Below are 22,755 nucleotides of genomic sequence, written 5' to 3' on the forward strand. Positions count from 1 at the left end.
CTACTCCAGGTACCACAAAAAGCTTATTTAACTTAGCTTGGCAAATTTCCCTAAAAGTTAGGGAGGCAGGCAAACTTTACACAGTTATAGACACTCCTACAAAACATGTGCATGGGTTATCTCTGTACCTCAAGTAGCAGAAGCTATGAATTTTTAGTTCTACTGACAAAAACTGTATGTATAACAATTTGTGGTAATGGGTAGGAAAAGTAGTGGTCAAGTTTGGCAATGTTGGCCTAAACGTAGCGATCGTGGAGAAAAATAAAACAAACAATTTTCTAAAAGTCGGCAACATTTTGCTATTCTGACCTTTAATTTAAACTTCCCTTGTCGATTTTGTACAAACCCTGGTCTAATGAAGAATTGATCTATAGGCGGTTTCAAATGTAGTTTTTTTTCTCTAGTCAAAATACAGCTCTGTATATTTCATCAAAAAAGGAAAGAGAAAAGACATTGCAAATAAATGAAATCTACTCAATTACAACATTATACAAAATTGAACATTACAATTGAATTTCTGTCTGACATTATTTTGCAGTGAGCCAAGCTCAGATTTAAGAATTCCATTTTTCGTTTGCCTACTTATTAAAATGCTGATGAGAAGTTTATTTGCTCACATAAGCTAATGGCAGATGGTCATTTTGACAGCTAAGCCGAGAAAGAATTTCTTGGTGATCTGAAAATGCGGCGCACATACTCATGCATTCTCCAAGTATTAAACCTCCGGAATCATTAAAACAAAGGATTGAAACAAGTGTTCTAATTAGATCTGCAAAGATAACAATAAAAGCACGTTTGAAGACAGGCGAACAGGCACGCTGTGAAACGTTTGCTTACCTGCTCAGACGCAAGCTCCTTTTCTAGAACAACAAACGCACAGCGGTTTTTCATCATAATATCCAGAGCTCCACAGAGGGTCTTTAACTTTCCTGCATTGCTATTTTGACCTTCAAAAAAATTATAAAAAAATTAATAAAATTGGATCATTACAAGAGTTTTAATACACAATGCTTGCACTCATAGAACGTTCGATAGCTCATATGTAAAGAACTGATTTTTAAGTTACATTTGCCGAGAGAACTTCAGCAGGATTCAAATGAAAAAATGTCAAAAAAGTACTGGTATGAATAAAAGTTAGATCAGAAAAACCTCAATGGCTGCAGTATAGTCTATTTTTTGTGATTATTGTCCAATATGCATTTCACACTTGGGTCTGGTTGATTTTGAGCGAGATGAACAGATTACATATAGCGTTGCAGACTCTTTTTCTAGACTCTGGTTTGATGGAAATATTTGGTTCAGCTGAACGGATTCGGCCCAAAAATAAATGCAAAAATGTGTTTTGTACAGATTTTGCCCATGTTTATATTTTGGTAAAGATCATGACATATAGATACATACATACACATATATATATATATACACACACACACACACACGCCCACGACCCCGACGTTGATTCTCCAGTTGCACCCCTAATGGTAAGTACTAACCCACTGCTTATCAGGATACCACCCCACAATACTTACCGTTTTAGAGATGCTGTGACCCAATCATCTAGCCATGTCAAAGTCACTCAGATATTTTCACTTGCCCATTTTTCCAGCTTCCAACACATAAAATTCAAGAACTGACTGTTCACTTGCTGTTATATCCCACCCGCTGGCAGGTGCCATTGTAACTATACAATCAATGTTATTGTCAGTGGGTTTTAATGTTGTGGCTGATCAGTGTGTATCTATATCATATATGATTAAGAGCATACATTAGGTTGCCAGGATAGGACCAGCCAACAATTGGGTACATTGGCATCGTGGCAGTCTTATGCAATGTATGATCACATATATTGTAAATAAATCCCCATTATTTTTGTCTTGATTAGGGGTGAAAAAATAAAATAAATATAATATATATATATCTATATCATTCTGTGAGCTTTGATATTGTGGGTTAGTGAATGAGTAGGTGTCCTGCTTCTTGTATATATAATTTATAACTAAACTCTATATATTTTATCCAAGTCCTGTTTTCGCTGGTTATGGGAAATAAATGGTTATTATGTATTACACATACCTATAATTTTTAAATTCATAAATCATTTGTATATAATAGGGACTTGAATTTAATTGAAAGTTTAACTAGCGTCACTATGTTTCACCTTATACCTGATTACGTGTACAACAAATCTCTTTATAAATTATATGGTTTACTTACTTATCAAATAAAATCCACATTTTTTTGTGAGCTGAAATGGAAGTGATTCCATAAACAGACATAAATAGACAGTTTGGCATTGATGGTGAAAAGGCTGTTTGCCTTAGTGAATGAGAGTGCAGAGGGTAACCTCAGACCATTTTAAATATCACCAATTCACTGGCTTAGTTCCACTCCGTGCTGCAGACACTGCTTAGCAGCTGCTATTGGGGATAATACAACATTCACATAAACAAGGTTGCCTGAGTCCTTTAACATATTTTTCTCTCAACGCAGCAATTCTGCAGTCAAACTAACATGATTTGTAAATTTGGGGTAATTTGAGCCTGCAGGCTGATAATACACCGGGCATGGAGACACATGTGAGTAGGGCTTTATCGTAACTTGTATCTATGCCTCCTTACCATCTCATGCCGTCTATACATCTGCTTGCTAAATACCCTTTGGCAGGACACCCACAGCACATCAAGCTTGCTGCATTGTAAGAATGGTGCCAAGTTAAAGCTTTATAAACAGATTCCCATATCAAATGAATACACAGATTTATTCATGTTCCTCCCCATGCCTAGTATCTGGAATACGGAAATATGCAAATACATTGTGATAACCTGTCACTCAACAAGGTAAGAATTAATATGTATTTAGTACTTATTTATTATTTATTACTGGCATTTATAAAGCGCCAACATATTCTGCAGCGCCGTACAATTGGGAAATACAACACAATAAGAACAAACCGATACAACAGGTAGAGGGCCCTGCCCTCTATCTTAAAATCTAAAGGTTAAACTGGGGAGATGAGACAAGAGGTAGCAGAAGGATTTGTATGTGATGGCAGAGAGAGTTAATAGTATAACTGCAGCAGCTAATAGCATGCGGAGGTGATTGGCTGTGGTTCCAAACAGCTGGAAGAGCATGCTATATAGTTAGAAGGAACCAGGGTGGGTGGGTAGAGCAGAGTAAAATTGAAAGGCCTTGTTGCAGGGAAGGAGGAGGATGATGATGATGATGATTTGGGGCTTACAGCTGCATCGTTCAAAATTAAAAGGCCTTCATACATTTCCAGGTACCGTATATACTCGAGTATAAGCCGACCCGAATATAAGCCGAGGCCCTTAATTTTACCACCAGAAAACTGGGAAAACTTATTGACTCAAGTATAAGACTAGACTGGGAAATGCAGCAGCTACTGGTAAATTTCTAAATAAAATGAGATCCTAAAAAAATTATATTGATTGAATATTTATTTACAGTGTGTGTGTATATAATGAATGCAGTGTGTGTGTGTATGAGTGCAGTGTGTGTGTGATTGCAGTGTGTGTATGAATGCAGAGTGTGTGTGTGTGATGCAGAGTGTGTGTGTGATGCAGAGTTTGTGTGTGATGCAGAGTTTGTGTGTGATGCAGAGTGTGTGTGTGATGCAGAGCCTTGGTGGGGGGTGGGCATTTTTATTATTATTTTTTAAATTATTATTGTAATACTTTTTGTTTGTTTTATTAGTCATTTCTTTTTTATTATTAATATTTTATTATTATTTATATTTTTATTTATTTATTTTTTTCGTCCCCCCTCCCTGCTTGATACATGGCAGGGAGGGGGGCTCTCACTCCCTGGTGGTCCAGTGGCATTGGCAGTTCAGTGGAGGGGGCTGGCAGGAAGCACTTACCTCTCCTGCAGCTCCCTCCGCAAGTCCCAGTGTAAGTCTCGCGAGAGCCGCACTATGACCCCGCGGCTCTCGCGAGACTTACACTGGGAGCTGACCGAGGTGCTGACCGGACCGGCGCGGAGGAGGAGGGAGCTGACAGGAGAGGTAAGTAAACGCTCTCTGCCAGCCCCCTCCTACACAGCCCCTTGTCTGTATTATGGCAATGTAAGTTACCATAATACAGACATTGGCTCGCGTATAAGTCGAGTTGGGGTTTTTCAGCACAAAAAATGTGCCGAAAAACTCTACTTATACTCGAGTATATACGGTATATAGATTATGCCCAAGCAATAATGGCCAACGTTGGCATTGCAGAGCTTGGTGGACTATTGTTCTTGTGGTGATCGTGGCTACCTTAAAGCTAGCTAAACCTCATGGTAAATAAAGTCCACCAACATCTACAGTGTCAATGTCAAGGTCCCAGAATTAAATAATATTGTTTGATCAGCAACATCAGAGAGGTATCCATTGCAATAGGGAAGGCAATGCTTCTACAGTAGTCAACCTATTTAGAGCAGTTGCCTGGATGAATATGATGTGTCCGTCAAGAAAAGCTGGTATAGAAGTATCCAGACACTAGTTATATGGCAATCTATAGATTATAAATTCTGCCTTTGAAAAATAAAAGAAATTTATTATTTATGTGGAATAGAAAAAAAGTCTGATGTTCTATACAGTGTTACTATTCCAATACCAAAGTATGTATTCTGTATCTCATCCTTCTGAAATAAATTGTGACTTCATTTAATTGTTTCTTTTCTCATACGGAATGGCTGTTAAAGTTGTGTAAATTAAATCCTGGGTTATACTGCATGCTGGACTCTGGCCAAAACACAAAATTAACATTTGGGTTCTCCTTTAATGCAAGATTTCTGCAGACAGCAAATATTCCCATGTCTAGGAAAGTATAACTAGAAAAACCACACATTTGCCTTATAAAGTTTGTGTTCCCTTTGTACAAGGGGATCCAGGCACTAGTTCTGCCAAGGTAAAGCCATGCTTAGACTCCGCTAAAAATGAATGTGTATATCACTTATGCAGAGCTTAAGTCACATTTGCTTTGGTCCATACCTAGACCTTGACAACCTACAAACTTTCAGTGCAAAGGTATTAAAAGATGATTCTTTGGTTTTCTAGTAAATATATCTGGAAGGATTTAAGGCATACTCTAAGCACCAAAATAACTTTAGTTTTAAGGAGCACTATAGTGTCAGAAACACAACCATGTATTCCTAACCCTATAGGGTTAAAACAACCATCTAGCCACCCTGGTCCCCTCATTCCTCCCTAAATATAGTAAAATCTTACTTGTTTTCAAGTCTGGATCTGACATCATCAGAAGTGGTGGTCTGATCCAATCACAATACTTCCCCATAGGATTGGCTGAGACTCACAAAGAGGCAGATCAAGGGCAGAGCCAGCACAGTTTAAACACAGCCCTGGCCAATCAGCATCTCCTCATAGAGATGAATTGAATCAATGAATCTCTATGAGGAAAGTTCAGTGCCTGCATGCAGAGGGAGGAGATACTGAATGTTTGGATGCATTTTAGGCAGCCATGACCCAGGAAGGATCTCTAACAGCTATCTGCGGAGTGGCCAGTGAAGTTATCACTAGGCTGTAATGTAAACACTGCATTTTCTCTGAAAATACGGTATTTACAGCAAAAAGCCTGAAGGGAGTGATTCTACTCACCAGAACAAATGCAATACGCTGTAGTTGTTCTGGTGACTATAGTGTCCCTTTAATAAAGTAGTTTTCGTGTACAGATCATGCCCCTGCAGTCTCACTGCTCAATTCTAAAGAGTTAAATAATTACTCCAGCCCTATTTAAAAACTTCATATTTTTGTTGTTAACAAGGTCCTACTGCGAATTTGCATGAAATTGATTATTAAATAAAAATGTAGCAAACCTCAAAATCTGTTTTCAGATATTCTAATCCCAAAACATCGTCAAAAATGGTTTCAAATATTTGACATTTTCAGCTCTAGGTTAATCTACAATAATCTTTGTTACAGATACAGCGAGTAGGATCCTTTTTAGAAACAGGTACTACTAAAATGAATGCCTCCTTTTCCTTTTTAAAAGAAGAAATAGATTATTTTTTTTTTGGCAGGCACTTAACACATCAGGTGTCAATCCTGACAAACATTAATGGCACTGTAAGAAAAGGTTTTCATACACCAAATGACAAACTGTGATTTAAAGTGCCCAATATCAGTGTACGACAAAAATTGTTGTTTTCTATTGAGCTATTTAGGGATTACAGTGTCTCTTTTCCTGTGTCAATTGCACGCAGCGGGACAAATTTCATCACAAGAATAAATCAGATTTCTTCTGGGACAAAGTATTGATTTTGTTTTGTTTTAAACCTATTGTCCCAGATGTTAGAGAGATGGATGAGTAAATGGAAGATCTAAAAGGGAAACCTGTGGATATACAAAATAAAGAATTCATAGGCAATTAAAAATAAAAGCTATTGATTGAATTATAGGAACGTACCATGTAATATAGTCCAGTAATTTCCCAGGCTATTTCAGAAGAACAATGCCAGAGTTATTTATTAAACCAGCAGATCTGCAGAATGAACCAGTGATCCTCAATTTTTACGCAAAAAATAGTAGAGCTGGAAACATTGAAACATAGAATGTGACGGCAGATAAGAACCATTCGGCCCATCTAGTCTGCCCAATTTTCTAAATACTTTCATTAGTCCCTGGCCTTATCTTATAGTTAGGATAGCCTTATGCCTATCCCAGACATGCTTAAACTCCTTTACTGTGTTAACCTCCACCACTTCAGCTTGAAGGCCATTCCATGTATCCACTACCCTCTCAGTAAAATAATACTTCCTGATATTATTTTTAAACCTTTGTCCCTCTAATTTAAGACTATGTCCTCTTGATGTGGTAGTTTTTCTCCTTTTAAATATAGTCTCCTCCTTTACTGTGTTGATTCCCTTTATGTATTTAAATGTTTCTATCATATCCCCCCTGTCTCGTCTTTCCTCCAAGCTATACATGTTAAGATCCTTTAACCTTTCCTGGTAAGTTTTATCCTGCAATCCATGAACCAGTTTAGTAGCCCTTCTCTGAACTCTCTCTAAAGTATCAATATCCTTCTGGAGATACAGTCTCCAGTACTGCGTATAATACTCCAAGTGTTCTGTACAATGGCATGAGCACTTCCCTCTTTCTACTGCTAATGGCTATCCCTATACAACCAAGCATTCTGCTAGCATTTCCTGCTGCTCTATTACATTGTCTGCCTACCTTTAAGTCATCAGAAATAATCACCCCTAAATCCATTTCCTCAGAAATTGAGGTTAGGACTCTCTCAAATATTCTGTACTCTGCCCTTGGGTTTTTACGCCCAAGATGCATTATCTTGCACTTATCCACATTAAAGGTAAGTTGCAGTTGCCATTTTTCTAGTTTAGCTAAATCATTTGCCATTTGGCTTGTCCCTCCTGGAACATCAACCCTGTTACATATCTTAGTATCATCAGCAAAAAGACATACCTTACCATCAAGACCTTCTGCAATATCACTAATAAAAATATTAAAGACAATGGGTCCAAGTACAGATCTCGGAGGTACCCCACTGGTGACAAGCCCATGCTTCGAATATACTCCACTGACTACAACCCTCTGTTGCCTGTCACTCAGCCACTGCCTTACCCATTCAACAATATTGGAATCCAAACTTAAATATTGCATCTCCCCTGACGAGCCTGATACACACAGGCGAAACGTACGTCGGGACAGACAGCTGGAAGACCATACCCGACCCTGTCAAAACGAAAACCGACTAAAAGACCGACTCTGGGTGAGACCGTCACCCGACCCACTGAACCTTAAAGCTGGGTCACCACTACCTAACATTCATACCGATTCCCCTTTTGGGACTCTCTCCTGTACTATTATCGCACACATTACCCGATAGGGTTAGCGGCACATCTACAATTAAGGACTGCACTTTCCCTCTCTATATACCTCTTTCCTATACCTGGTGCCCATGAAGGCATCATTCTCTCTTTTACCCTATATCCGGCTCGACCAAGCCAGCTGGTTAAACAAGTAATTCTTGCTAGGTAACTGATGACGATTTTTTCAGCCTCTACCTTACAACCCATGGGGCACAGGTATAGGGTCTAGCACATACGATTTGATACACACTCACTTCTTGTGTTAGTGTACCCACTCTCCTTGTGTTAGTGTACCCACTCTCCTTGTGGATACTTGCCCATATGCACGGCTGACTACTCTATGGTAACCAGTTGCATCTCGGAGAGTGGCCCACCACGCACTGCTTCTCCAAGCAACTCGCCTCACCATCCGCAGCCCTGCGACAAACATTAGACATGTGCAGATGAACTTTGGTAAGATTTGCAACCACTGAAATATGTAATACCCCCTCACGGGGAAACCTTCTCTCTAGCCTAACGGGTATCAGTTTGTAATCTAGATAGTAAAGTAGGACGAACTGATCCTACTAGCAACTGGCCTCGGTAGTTTAAGCCCTAACCCGCTACACTATCTCTTCACAGACGGACCCCGTGACCACTTGCAATAACTGTAACAGGCAGTGGTGCACGGAAGTATCCAGACACATTAGGCTCCGACTGTTAACTCAAGCACTGTATCCGTACAGACGCACTTTGTTATACCTGCAGACACTCTATACCCAGTAGTGTACCAATGTACTTTGTTACCATTGCAGACACTTCACATGAAGTGATTACTGGTTAATTCAACTCGGCTGTTCTCTCATTGGAAGAGGAAGCACCATCAACACTGCTCTGAATAGTTCTTGTCACTTATTATAGTGAATTGACGAAACATCTCTTGTACACTGAGGTATTCAGTGCTGCTGAGCCCTCACTTCAGTACCAAGGGATCTGACCCGCTCTCAGCAGGTCTCTCACTACTGGAGTACCCTGTTGCCTGCACCCTTTACCCAGTACTGGAGCTAGGTAGTGGTTTTCTATTAGGTGTTTTGCACCTTATGTATTTGTCTCCCCCCCCCTTCTTCCCCCTTTGTATATAGTTCAGTTTGTGTTGTGTGTTGTTTTCATTGAATAAAGCTATCAATTTTAACTGTTCATTTACGATATATGGTGTATATCACCATACTCTACAGGACAGACCCTGCTCTTCTCTTGTTCTCCTTCCCATAACCTAGGGTTACCCCCTGCTCTGTCCTTTGACACTCACTATCCGGCCATCTCTCTATATGAATATTGGAATCCAAACTTAAATATTGCAGTTTATTGATAAGCCTTCTATGTGCAACAGTGTCAATAGCCTTACTGAAATCTAGGTAAGCAATGTCTACTGCACCACCCTGATCTATTATTTTAGTTACCCAATCAAAAAAATCAATAAGATTAGTTTGGCATGATCTCCCTGAAGTAAACCCATGTTGTCTCTGATCTTGAAATCCATGTATTTTTAGATGTTCAACAATCCTATCCTTTAACATGGTTTCCATTACTTTTCCCACTACTGACATAAGGCTTACTGGCCTATAGTTGCCCGACTCCTCCCTACTCCCTTTCTTGTGAATGGGCGCAACATTCGCTAACTTCCAATCTTCTGGGTCTACTCCTGTTAGCAATGATTGGTTAAATAAATCTGTTAATGGTTTTGCTAGTACACCACTAAGCTCTTAATAACTTTGGGTGTATTCCATCAGGTCCCATTGACTTATTTGTCTTTACTTTTGACAATTGAAATAGAACCTCTTCCTCTGTAAACTCACATGTAACAAATGACTAATTTGTCCTTTTTCCTAACTGATTCTCCTTTCCTTCATTTTCATCTGTGAATACTGAACAAAAATATTCAGTCAGCTAGACCTTTATCCTCTTCTACATACCTTCCTTCTTTTGTTTTAAATCTAACTAATCCTTGTTTTACTTTCCTTTTCTCATTTATGTATCTAAAAAAATGTTTTGTCCCCTTTTTTTTTTTTACCGACTGTGCTATTTTCTCTTCTGTGTGTGATTTGGAAGCTCTTTTAACTTGCTTAGCCTTTTTCTGCCTAATCTTATAGATCATTCTGTCTTCCTCACTCTTTTTTTTTTTTTTTATAATTACTAAATGCTAACTTTTTGTGTTTTTTTTACTATTTTGGCCATATCCGCAGAGTACCACAGTGGTTTCTTTACTTTTTTGCTTTTACTGACAAGGCTAATGCAATTTTCTGTTGCCTTCAGCGAAATAATCCCATTTCTCTTGGACTCCATTTAAATTGTTCCAGTCTGATAAATGACTCCTTTACACATATTCTAATTTTAGAAAAGTCTGTTTTTCTAAAGTATAAAACTTTTGTTTTTGGGTGGTGTGACTCCGTCACTGTTCTTATATTAAACTGTTATAGAATGATTAAAAACCTTTATTAAATTTATCCATTAACTTCATGATATGACAGATTTTCCTAACAGCATTTAGAATATTAGAATGAGAATGTATTTTCTAGAAGGATATGACTAACACCGGAATTGTCAAGTTCCTGTAATATGAAACAAAGTATACCATAGTTAGATCATGAGAAACTGCACTAATGAAATGTCCATTCACTAAAAAAGCCTTGAACCTGACCTCGAATCTAACATCACTAACTACTCAAAATGGCGCCTAAAGCCCCCCTCCCATCGAGTAAAGCCTCGTGCTAGCAAGATGGCGCCTGAACCATCGTGACCACACCCGTGTCCAAGATGACGCCACCTCTCGGTGGGAGGACACTTAGCCAGCCACTTAGTACTTAAGCCAATTAATAATATTGATGGGTGGATATTGACATAGCCACTTAACACCTAGCCCAATTAATGATGTTTATTTGTTGTTATCTTGATATTCAATGATGATGTAATATTGCTCTTATAAGGGTCTGCGAGCCCGCTTTTTAACCAGATGCCATTAAATTTTCTCGAAGTTCTTTTAACCTGAACTCCGTGTGTCAGTGTGAATTTACTTCTGCGTATACGCAATTTAATCATCTCAGATTCGGACAGGAACAGATAGTCATTCAAACATATTTGTTTGTTTAAAATAATCTTTATCAAAACCACACTGACTGATGATCACTGGATCCTAAGCATTCACCTACAGTAATCTGATACCAAATCTCCATTTGTCAACACTAAATTTATTATGGCCTCTTTACGAGTTGGCTCCTTAACTACTTGTTTTAGAGACAATCCCAGTAGGGAGTTTAGAATATGTGTGCTCCTGGCACAAGCAGCTATTTTGGTTTTCCAATTCACATCAGGAAGATTAAAGTCACCCATGATGATAACTTCCCCATTTATTGTCATTTTAGCTATTTCCTCAACTAGTAGATTATCTAACTCTTCTATATGTCCTGGGGGCCTATAAATCACACCTACACGAGTTATTGTGTGATTACCAAATTCTAACCCAAACGGACTCTATGTTCGCCTCACTAACCTTTATTAGGCTAGATTCTATGCTATCCTTCACATACAGGGCCACCCTTTATTGCCTTCCCTTTCTTTTCTATACAAAGCGTACTCTGGTATTGCTATGTCCCAGTCATTTTTCTCATTATACCATGTCTCCGTAACAGCAAATCTACATTATCAGTTGTCATTATTGCCACAAGTTCATGGATCTTATTCCCTAAATTGCGAGCATTTGTAGACATGACTCTAAGCTTATCATTTTTTAACACACTTGCTAAAGGCACCTTCTGTCCTTGTCTTCCAGACAGCCACTAGTAGCACTGCCGCCTTGAGAACCCAGTCAGACTCTGTGCTCACAGATAATAGCGAGCATTTGATCAGAAGAATGCGGCACTGACCGTGAAAGTAATTCTTGTCCTCAATGCCCTCCTCTAAGAGGAGCACTGGATTGGGCGATAAGAGAACGTTTTGGAGGGAGTGGTTGAATTCACATGATGTGGATAACACATAATACAGGTTTGTATTCCTAACGCTATTCAGGGTTCATTACCAAAGTGAGAATTCAAAATGAATTTAAAATTTAAGGACAAAACAGCCAAACTGAAAGCGTAGCTGACTTACAGAATTATTGCAGTTCAGCTATTTTGACCTTAAACGGCACACTTAGGCACTGTATCGGCTTCATTCCATTGAAGTTGTTATTGTGTCTGGAGTTCCCTTGTGCTACCATTTCATTCAGCGTTAAACAGTTTTTAATGGGAAACTCGAGTCCCCAGGAGCCTTTTCTCTCTGTGCTTCTTGGGCTAATGAGAAAGTATCAATAAGAGTGTGACCTGACTGCTGTTAGCCTAGCGGAGTACCCATGAATGCCTATAAATGGGATTGGCTATAAGGAAGTGTTTTATCTCTCTGAGCCATACTTCCAGTAGGGGTCAGTGTGTGGGTGACCTGGGCTCCTTATTTAATAATAAACAGCGCAAAATGGTTATAGTGACTACAGTGCATCTTTAAATTTAAAATTCACCTTGAATTTTCACTTTGTGAATAACCCTGTATACAAATCTGTATTCCTAAACCTATAGTGTCCCTCTCCCAAGCTCTACATAGATCCAGTCGTCCTGTCTGCAGCAAAAAATGAATATATTATATATTTGCTTTATACCAGAGCTGAGGCTCCTGATAGCCACTAGAGAAAGAGTTATCTTTGCAGTTTCTCAAAAACTGAACGGTTTTATATTGCAGAGTTAAGGGGACAGTAACGCTGCACCCAGACTACTTCACTAAGATGAAGTGGTCTGGATGCCTATAGTGTTCATTTAAGGATGCACTTTGGAATTTTGATGAGAGAGCAAAAATGGAAACACTATAGTTGTGGAGAGCAATAATGGGCAAAACTATTTTTAAAATGTATTTGCTTTAAGAACAAAACATAAAAAACACCCAGAGTATCTCACATAAAATCTCCATTATCTATATAAGGCATAATGAAAATAAAATGTAATAATACATGTTGAATGCCAAAAAGCAGAGCAACCCAATCATGACTTCAGCATGAACAGCATAAACAGTTAAAGGTCCTAAATTAAAACAAAAAAGTTCTACTAAAATTGCAATTCCATTTATGTAACAAAACGTATACTTGCAGCCTGTAAAACGTATACTTGCAGCCTTACTGTATTTACTGATAAATGTGTTCCATTAATCTGATGAATACCTGCAGTATTATAGCAATAAACAGAACCCTCCGTCGGATCTGTTGGAACTACAAATCACATGGTATTAAGACACCATCTTAAAAAGAAGTGTGAAGTTTAACGCACACTGATTGGTTAGATATGGGCTGGTAGTCAGTGATCTATAGAAAACTGGACTCTGCAATAGATTAAAGCAATATTTCATAGCTGAGATTTTTAAGTAAGCATTTGGTACATAATTGTCATTTGTTTTAAAAACAAACAAACCTAGAACAGAAATATTTCCACATTCAGGCACAATTTTTGCCTCTTTATATTTTATACGGGCAGCTTTAAATCTAGATTTTAATCACATGACAATTCCATACCTAACAACATTGGGAGTGTGGATGGAAGGGTGGGGCAAGCAGAGAGGTGGGAGTGTTAAGTCAGCAAAACTCAAAACCAACGCAGCTTTGCTATCCAGCCCCAATCAGGGGGACTATGCATAAACAGAGTTTTCGTATGGGCAGAGTGTTCTGATTTTAGTTTGAATGGCGTGAAAGCTCCTAACAATGTGATCTGCACTTACAGGGGACTTTTCTTTGGTGTCCCAATTTTAGATCTCCTATCCCTCCAAATCAGGGATTGTTGGGAGTTCTAAAACTAGAAACACTTTGCGTGCTGCTTTGAGGTACCATATACTACAATAACTATAACAGTTCAACAAGGGGGAGGGCACACACTTAAATAATGTTGTCTAGATGGAACCGAGCAATAGAGTCTTAAATAGAGAATTAATAGAAATGCACCACTTACTAGACATCTGGAATTCAGCAAACGCTACTCTCTCTAACTGCACACGAAGCAGCTCACATGGAGCTTCTTTTAAAAGCTGGAAAAGCTTAACGGCTTTGCTGTAATGTAGATCAGCTAATACCCGGTGTTGCTTCCGCAGGTGCTCATCGCCCACCTGTCAAAGAAAAACATTCTACTTAGGAACACCTGCACCAGCTTATAGAGAGCACGGCGTGTGAGAGGGCGGGGGAGAGAAGCACTTTGCATAAAAGCAATCACAAGCAAATTAAATACAAAATCTTGCGGAGAATGATAACAGTCAAACCCACGGCAGCAGAAATTGAGTCGAGATGTGCTTGTGTGTGGTTTGTAAAATTCCCAAGATAATGGTGTAAATAAAATCTGATTTATACTCTGCGCTAGTCAATTTGCTTGCATTTTAATAAAATATACTCTGCATTCATGAATATTTGGATGACACTACAAGGAAGCTGCAAAATCCATATTACCTATAAACTAAATAGCAAGTTAACCACGGAGTTAACCTATTCAGGCCAAAATGGTGGAGTGGGGGGGGGGGGGGATGACAAATTCATTTTAATCAGATATTATATTGTATCCTCTATTCATTTAACCACAACACATCTTCTACTCACTTTTAATATTCTGGCTTTGTTTTTGACAATGAATTAAAAATATGTAGAAAAAGACCGCAACCACACCGTTTGCTATACAATGAAAATATACATAAAAATACAAGGAAAAGTGTGCTGCTGGACTATGGAAAACAATTTAAGTGATATTATGGCAGAACAAGTTTTTTTTTATTTTGCATAAGGATGTATTGTGCAGCAGAATATTTGAGAATTTACTTAAATTAGCAAGTTTGTCATTTTATCTCACTCACTTAAAGGAACACGATGGTGTCAGGAACACAAACATGTATTCCTCCTTGCCTACATTTGAAAGGTGTTATACTCCTCTTATTTCCTGCGCCGGTCTTGTTGTGGCTTGCTCTTACGATATGCCTACTTGGCTGAGATCATAAAATTTGACCATCTCAGCCAACCCAATAGAAGGCTATTGCATATGCGCTGAAAAACTCAACGATGCGCCAATCAGAATCTCCCCAGAGATGCATTGAATCAATGCATCTCTATAGGGAGATTTAAACGCGTTAGACGCTGAACGTCAGTGCTGCACACTGTGCAGCACTGACCCAGAAAGCACCTCTAGTAGGCGTCACTAACGTCACTAGAGGGGTTACTAGGCAGTAATGTAAAGGCAGTGTTTACAGAGAAAAGTCTACAGGGACATGCTGTATCCACCAGAACAACTACATTAATCTATAATCTATATTGGTTCTGGTATTGTTAATGTCTCTTTAAACGTTAATATTACAGAGAAAATGTAACCGTTCTCTTCTCTCTCAGAGAAACTTTAATGTCCATCAATAACATAAAAACAAAACAAACCAAAAATGCTTTGCACGTTGAGCTGTAAAGCCTGGATTCAGTTTGTAGTTTATTCCCGAGCAGAATTGACAAGGAAGTTGCAAATAAAAGTCTGACACAGCAGAGCTTTAAAAATAAAAGAATTGCAAATTTTTCCCAGTTGATTAGTTTAACCTAAAATTTGTAACTCCCTGTCATGTAACCACAAAGCAGGTAAAGTGGAGAACTTTAAATGTTCCTGTCTACGCATGTCCTGGCTCTCAATCCTGATAGGGTAATTCTCCTGAAGTGTGAAATATCAGGATATCTGTATTCAAAGTGAATTTAAAGTTTTAGGTCAAGGCAACCATTTTCAGCAGACAATACATGAATTGTTCTCATCTGCTGACACACCGGTGAAGGCTAACGTTTTGTATTTTATTACATCCAGTCTGTTGGCTGGTTTAGCATCTCGGAGAAGTAGTACATGACAGGTGAAATGCCCATTGTGAACCATGACTCATCGAGATGAGGGGCTTCTCCTTAACCAGTTTTAATAAATTACCTGGTTCCTAAGGCAGCTGTGATACATGGATGCCAGTCTGTGATGAATGGTGGCTGCCCGATACTGGCACAAGGGTTGCCTGGCAGAGACGGTCTCCACATCACAGTATTTCAGAGATTTCATCATGGATTCAGAAACGTCTCTCTCGATCTGCACAATGAAAAATGAAACCAAATAGTCTTTATTGTCAAGGATCATTCACACAAATTAGTTTTTTGTTTTTTTTTTCTATGTAAATGGTTTTATTTAGTTTCCATTCATTTACAAAACATGGAATCATAACATGTATCCATTGACAGCGGCAGCGCACTGAACAAAACATGCAAGGGGAAGAAGAACTGCATTGTGTCATTGTATCATTTACATGAAAGGTAATTGACTGACATTACTGACTATGTGGGCAACACAATGTGTTTTGAGAGAGAGGATGTTAACAACTAGATAATAGAAAACAATCCCATCTTCCAGCCTTGACTAGCCATTTCAGCTTTACTGACAAGCTAATGTCAAGACTCAAGGATCTCATCAGAGCAGGTAATTGGCTTATTACGCAGGTTCTAAATAACACTACCACTGATTAACTCTTAACGACGATACTAAAAGATACAGCACTGCCTGCAATTTCAGATGGGGCAAGGGAGAGGAGGACCCATGTAAACCAGTCATGCTATCTCTGGGTGCCCTGGGACTTTGGTCGGAAGTTTGTAAATTGTACAAAACACTGGAACACTTTTTTAATATCTCAATAAAGTTTTTCTTTTACATTTATTTATGGTTTGCTATACTAAAAGAGTTTGCCCCATTTAGCCCCTTCCTCCATTCGTGAAGGAGGCAATTGAATTTATCATTATTAATTTGCTTGAGTTAAGCCCTGATGCCAAAATAAAGGAGGGTCAGTGGCAGTTATCCTAACAGAGATATTTATCCTTTTAACTACTTCCCTATGGTACAGTAAATCTATTAAGATTTTAAACTTGGGTCATTCACTGTATGCAATTCACAAACGGAGGGTACCGCACTAACACTTAGCAATCCAGGTGCTTATCAGGGGCCACGGATGGCAAAACCCAGTTTAGTAGATAAAATAAATTAGGTTTATTGGAAGAAAAGTGCAACGTTTCGGCCTACACAGAGGCCTTTATCAAGCTTGACAAAGGCCTCTGTGTAGGCCGAAACGTTGCACTTTTTGTTCCGCACTCAGGATTGCTGCAGGAAGGCAGGCTTATTGGAACAAAAAGTAAACCATTTCGGCCTACACAGAGGCCTTTGTGTAGGCCGAAACGTTGCACTTTTTGTTACAATAAACCTGCCTTTCTGCAGCAATCCTGAGTGCCTGAACCCAATTAATTTTATGTGTCAAGGATTAGAGTTTTTATCCTTTTGAAGGGGGATCAGTGCCTTCGCTTTATTAAAAGGAATTCTGTATTCCACCCCTCCATCCCACTAACTCATCGCCCCTGGCTAATAAAGGGGCCATGAGTGCTGGAATTTACTCAACCGATTTCAGCACCAATGTCCATCGGCGCTCCCCCTTCTCTGACGCCAAACCCTGTATGCATAGGCAAGTGAGGCGACAGGGAGTGGGGCCTGGCAGGTCCCAGATAAAAAGTAAATCTTGTTTTAAAATCCGACTGGTTACTGTTAATTGTTTAACCCACAATTGATAAAAAAAATGAATAATGTGGTCCCAATAACATAGCTAATAAATCTAAAAGCAATGTATCCCTTATTTAACAGCTTCCACGGCATTCCATAATAGCACAAGATCCTTAATAAAGCAGATTGTAATGTTGCAATGACAGATGAACTGTTCATTGAAAAAAAAAAAAAAAACACCCTTCAAGGGACACTATAGTCACCTGAACAACTTTAGCTTAATGAAGCAGTTTTGGTGTATAGAACATGCCCCTGCAGCCTCACTGCTCAATCCTCTGCCATTTAGGAGTTAAATCCTTTTGTTTATGAACCCTAGTTACACCTCCCTGCATGTGACTTGCCCAGCTTTCCATAAATACTTCCTGTAAAAAGAGCCATATTTAGGCTTTCTTTATTGCAAGTTCTGTTTAATTAAGATTTTCTTATCCCCTACTATGTTAAAAGCTTGCTAGACCCTGCAAGAGCCTCCTGTATGTGATTAAAGTTCAATTTAGAGATTGAGATACAATTTGAAAGTGAAACCAGTTTTTTTTTTCATGCAGGCTCTGTCAATCATAGCCAGGGGAGGTGTGGCTAGGGCTGCATAAACAGAAACAAAGTGATTTAACTCCTAAATGACAGTGAATTGCTATTTAGCTAAAGTAATTTAGGTGACTATAGTGTTCCTTGAACATTGAGATAATTAGAAAGTGCAAAACAGAAAAAAAGTTACACCAAGACAGTGTTTAAACTTCAGCACCCCATTCTACAGATTAATTCTCCAACCATCAGTTTGCCCTGCAATTAAACAGCTAATTTAACCACGTGAATGGTTGCTCCAGTTGTGTATTAAGCGAGGGTTTTGTGGATCCATCTTTATTCAATTAATACAAAGACAGGCCTGTTTCACCCAGACATGTATTATGTTTGCTTATACTTTTGCTGAGACAGAATGGCTGTACTTAAAATGATGAACTATAGTGTTAGGAATACAGATTTGTATTCTTAACGCTATAGAATTCCTTTAATAAAACGAAGGCACTGATCCCCCTTCAAGGGGAAACTCTAATTCTTGACACATAGAAAAAGAATAAAATAAATTGGGTCCAGGCACTCAGGATTGCTGCAGGAAGGCAGGCTTATTGGAACAAAAATTGCAACATTTTGGCCTACACAGAGGCCTTTGTGTAGGCCGAAACGTTGCACTTTTTGATACAATAAACCTGCCTTATTATTGCTTTATTAAAGGAATTCTATAGCGTTAAGAATACAAATCTATATTCCTAACACTATAGTGCCCTCTGGTCTCCCCCTCGATCCCACTGGCTCATCGCCCCTGGCTAATAAAGTGCTGGAATTTACTCAACCGATTTCAGCACCAATGTCCATCGGCGCTCCCCCTTCTCTGACTTAAAATGATAAACAGGAATGCAGAATGTCGAGCAGGACAGGACATAGCTGCTGCTGCTCTGTATTAGGAACATTTTACACTTGCCCAATATAAGATGAAAGAAAAACGTACGCACTTCTATGCAACACATATATATGTGAGCCTTTCAAACACAAACATATAATACCATACCAAGCTATGAAAGGTCCATGCATAACTAAACAAAAAGCTGTAGGTGAAGGGTTAACAATTTGCAACTGAAATTGGGCAATATAACGATTTCAGCTCATTTAGCAAGTATAATACTGCAAATATGCACAACACCTGATACGTTTTCCAAGTATTAAATGTCCTGCTGGCCCGAACACCAACTGTGGGAAGAATAGTACAACTTGTTCTGATTAATAGAACGAAAATATTAATAGTAATAGATCATCGGAGCGCAACAAATTAAAATAAGGCATTCCAATTCCAAAAGTCTTAAGCTGTATCCCATTATTATTATTATTACTGGCAGTTATATAGCGCCAACATATTCCACAGCGCTGCTTTATCCTGGAGACATGTCCATATTTTATCCACAGTTACAGCATCTCATTAATACGGTGTGCGAGTTTTGTCAGCTTTGTTTAATGGTCAGCTTTAAAGACTGTATATAAGGAAGCCATTTAATAAAGTGGTCTCCCACAGTTCCTATGCATAGCTAATAATTTTAGGCGATCACCTGAGTCATTAAAGGGTCTATTCACCTGTGGTAGGTACGTTGGCGGAGGAAGACGGTTATGCACCAGCATCGCATATAAAAGAGTGTCAAAAATGGCTAGAAAATAAAATGCCATTTTTCCTTCCCTACTGCTATATCTCTGTCGCTAAACCCCCAGTTTTATCAGTGTTGTTCCAGTATCCATCACCATCCACTGTGTATGTACCAACAATTTGAAGTCAATTGCGACTGCATGTTCTACCATATGCCCACGGTGACATGACGGCATCCATTGCAGAAGACCATCTTGGAGATGAAGAAAGAGATCTTTTAAGATATTCTAAACACTGTTTGTATATTTTATGCATTTTTACAAAGATAGTGACGGTGCCATCCACATATTTTATGTGAATAGTTCTACATTAAATTTTAAAAGTGTTTACTGTGGATTTGTAATCCAGCTTGGAACAAGGGGTACATATCTATAGAAAACCAAAAACTAAGGGCACCTTAAACACAAAGATTTACACTTGAAAAAGCCCTTAGTCGGCTAAACACATTGTGTTTTAAAAAGATGTTTTAGCATTAAAGTTTGTCATTCACTTATTTCATGTGTCTGACCATTTATTACACTTTTCTGCATGCTTTTTAGGTTTGTTTGTTTTTTCTATTGTTCTTGGCACATGAATAAGGTCAAATTACTTACCCTTTACCAATACCTGGGGTAATGATCTTATTATCAATATTTTCTTATTGTGTGTGCTGCACTTAGCACTAGATACTCTGCATGACCACCGGTCAATTTTCTGTTTCATTACATATACCTTCAACAACCTGAAGTCTGGACGATTACTAGGAAAGAACATTTTAAGCATTCGAGGTCTTGTCGGACTTTCTATTTGACGCATCCTGTATTTATTTTTTGTATTGACCTGCACACAAAGCCTTGGTAGATTGTTACTGTGCAATTTTAAGAAAGCAGTAATTAAAAGCGGCACACTTAACAGGGACCTGTCATTTTTCTGGAATTAATAAAATATGGAAAATAACCTATAACTTTGCTGACTTTTCTTCCCCCACACATGATGCTCTGCTAAATTTTAAAGGATTTAACACATGCATTCACAATCCAGTTTATTTCACACTGCAAGGGGGAGAATAATTTTTTTCCCCATTATCTTCCGGTCTTTTTCTTTATACTGATAGCCAGGTGCAGAGCTTGTAACAATGATTGAGAGGGAGGCAAGATGGAAGAGGCTCAGTTGCAGGATATTTCACACCTCAAACACAAATTTGTAAATATAGGGGATAAGTAAACATATTATAACTCCCGAGAAGTGACAGTTCCTCTTTAAATGTTAATGCTTTGGGGGAAAAAGGATGAACATCTAATTCAAGGAATGTTTTGCAACACTGCAATTCTACAGAGTGCCCATTAGTTTTAAAATGAATTTGGGTAAAAGCCAAGGACTAAAATCAGGCTAGAGAGTATACAACACACATATCAATATCCCAATGTTTTAACATAAATTGCCAAAAGGTATAGGATAACAGCAATTACCCCATATTTTGGCTTTATTGAATTTAGATTAGAGCAAGTGTATCAGCATTTTCTTCTCGTGTCTTTGACTTTTATTATCTACGTAGAAGAATAATGGATTATTCTAGAAATGAGTTATCGGCCTCAGGCCAATTTTGCAGTGATAGGATCTGCAAAAACCAGCTTTTGAATGGCTGTATTGAAAAGATCTGGAATTTAAGGAAAATGTTTCATTCTGTTGCGAGAAGTGCAAGCTGCGGGAGCCGAGAGTATCTAGGAATGTCATGAAAACCAATGATTAAAAGGAAGTGAAGACTACAGTATGTGTCTGATTAGAGAGCAGGGTGCCGTGTCCTCACAGGATACATTACGCACATCGCTGTGCACATCTGCTCAGCTGCAAATTAAAGAACTGCTCGAGTACATAATCAAATACTGGAAGTTTGGAAGTCAGGAAGACAGCTGATTGAGGCATTTCAGTGTTTACTGAATAATTAAATTGTGCTGATCATCGGGTCGCCGGGGGAATATGCATAATTCCGTGCACTCATCTCTGAGCTTACAAAATTAAGAGCTGTCATCGAAGAGGAGCGAAATGTTTCACTCTGGAAGTCAAATTAAAAAATTCACACCTGTCCTGCATATCTCATTTCAAATCCTATAGTTATATGAGAATACTGTAGATAAGAAGCAAGGGATCTGACCCGTTTAGGGTTTTTTTTTTTTGGGGGGGGGGGGTAACGATTCTTAGTTATATCCAACCACTGTCAGCCCTAAGTCCACACTGATTGGCAGTCTCCGGACCCCTTGGCATGATAACCCAGTGGCAAGCATTATAAGGGATCAATAATTACATGCACTGGCTAATAGTCCTTGCTTTGTTTACTATAATACATTAAAACATTTGCCAGTTATATTGATGTATTAACCCCATTCAGTTTGACTATAAATCATATTAATGCCACATTTACCACAGAGTAAAGACAGTATAGACAGAAACTATATGGGTATAGACAGAAACTATACATTGTGCAGATGGAAATGCATGGTGCCCATGGGTACCTGTACACAATCACTGCTGAATAATGCAATTGGCAATCAGTAATTCCTAGTGTGAGTGCATGCTGCCATCTATGAGTTCTGACATGTCGCTCAGTTCCCTGTTGCATTCAATTTGCAAATTTAGCGGATAGCATTCACCTCAATTTGGATGTAAAGATTCCTATATGTTTCATTGTATTCACCGAAAACCAAATGGTAACCTAATTGAGCCAAATGAATCCCCAGTATTTTCAAACAGATCTCTCAGAGTAAGGAGTTTTAGAGGGATTTAGGGATCTGATGTTGTTATAGGAATAGGGGGCTGGAGTAATGATATTGTAATTGTACAATTCCCCTAGTTGTTATCAGTGCTATTGGTATAACTGGATGAAGGGAAGTTATTTGCAGTTTGGTTGTTTGTGAATTGCTGATTCAGCTAACCTATACAGAGAAAGGGGTGAAACAGTTTAACTATGACGAGAAAAACCAAGTAGCAAGAGAGGTGAGAACGGACAACAGCTCAATAACCTGCCCTTCGGTGGGTCCCCGCTCTGATCCCAAGCTGGTTTTTGCTCAACTTGTGCCATTACAGAGAGAACATATCTGAAGCACATCAGACTGGTTAAAC

General features: G+C 38.7%; 1 protein-coding gene across 1 annotated transcript in view; it reads right to left on the minus strand.

Moving 5' to 3' along the window:
* EDRF1 (erythroid differentiation regulatory factor 1) overlaps positions 1 to 22,755 on the minus strand; it is a 129,005-nt gene that overhangs the window by 11,392 nt on the left and 94,858 nt on the right. Inside the window, exons 20-22 of the mRNA XM_063435076.1 lie at positions 15,819 to 15,968; positions 13,842 to 13,995; positions 838 to 947 (exon numbers count right to left, since the gene is read on the minus strand). Coding sequence (XP_063291146.1) covers positions 838 to 947; positions 13,842 to 13,995; positions 15,819 to 15,968 — 414 coding nt within the window. The remainder of the gene's footprint in view (positions 1 to 837; positions 948 to 13,841; positions 13,996 to 15,818; positions 15,969 to 22,755) is intronic.

This window comes from Pelobates fuscus, chromosome 10, assembly GCF_036172605.1.
Source record: "Pelobates fuscus isolate aPelFus1 chromosome 10, aPelFus1.pri, whole genome shotgun sequence".
Lineage (NCBI taxonomy): Eukaryota > Metazoa > Chordata > Amphibia > Anura > Pelobatidae > Pelobates > Pelobates fuscus.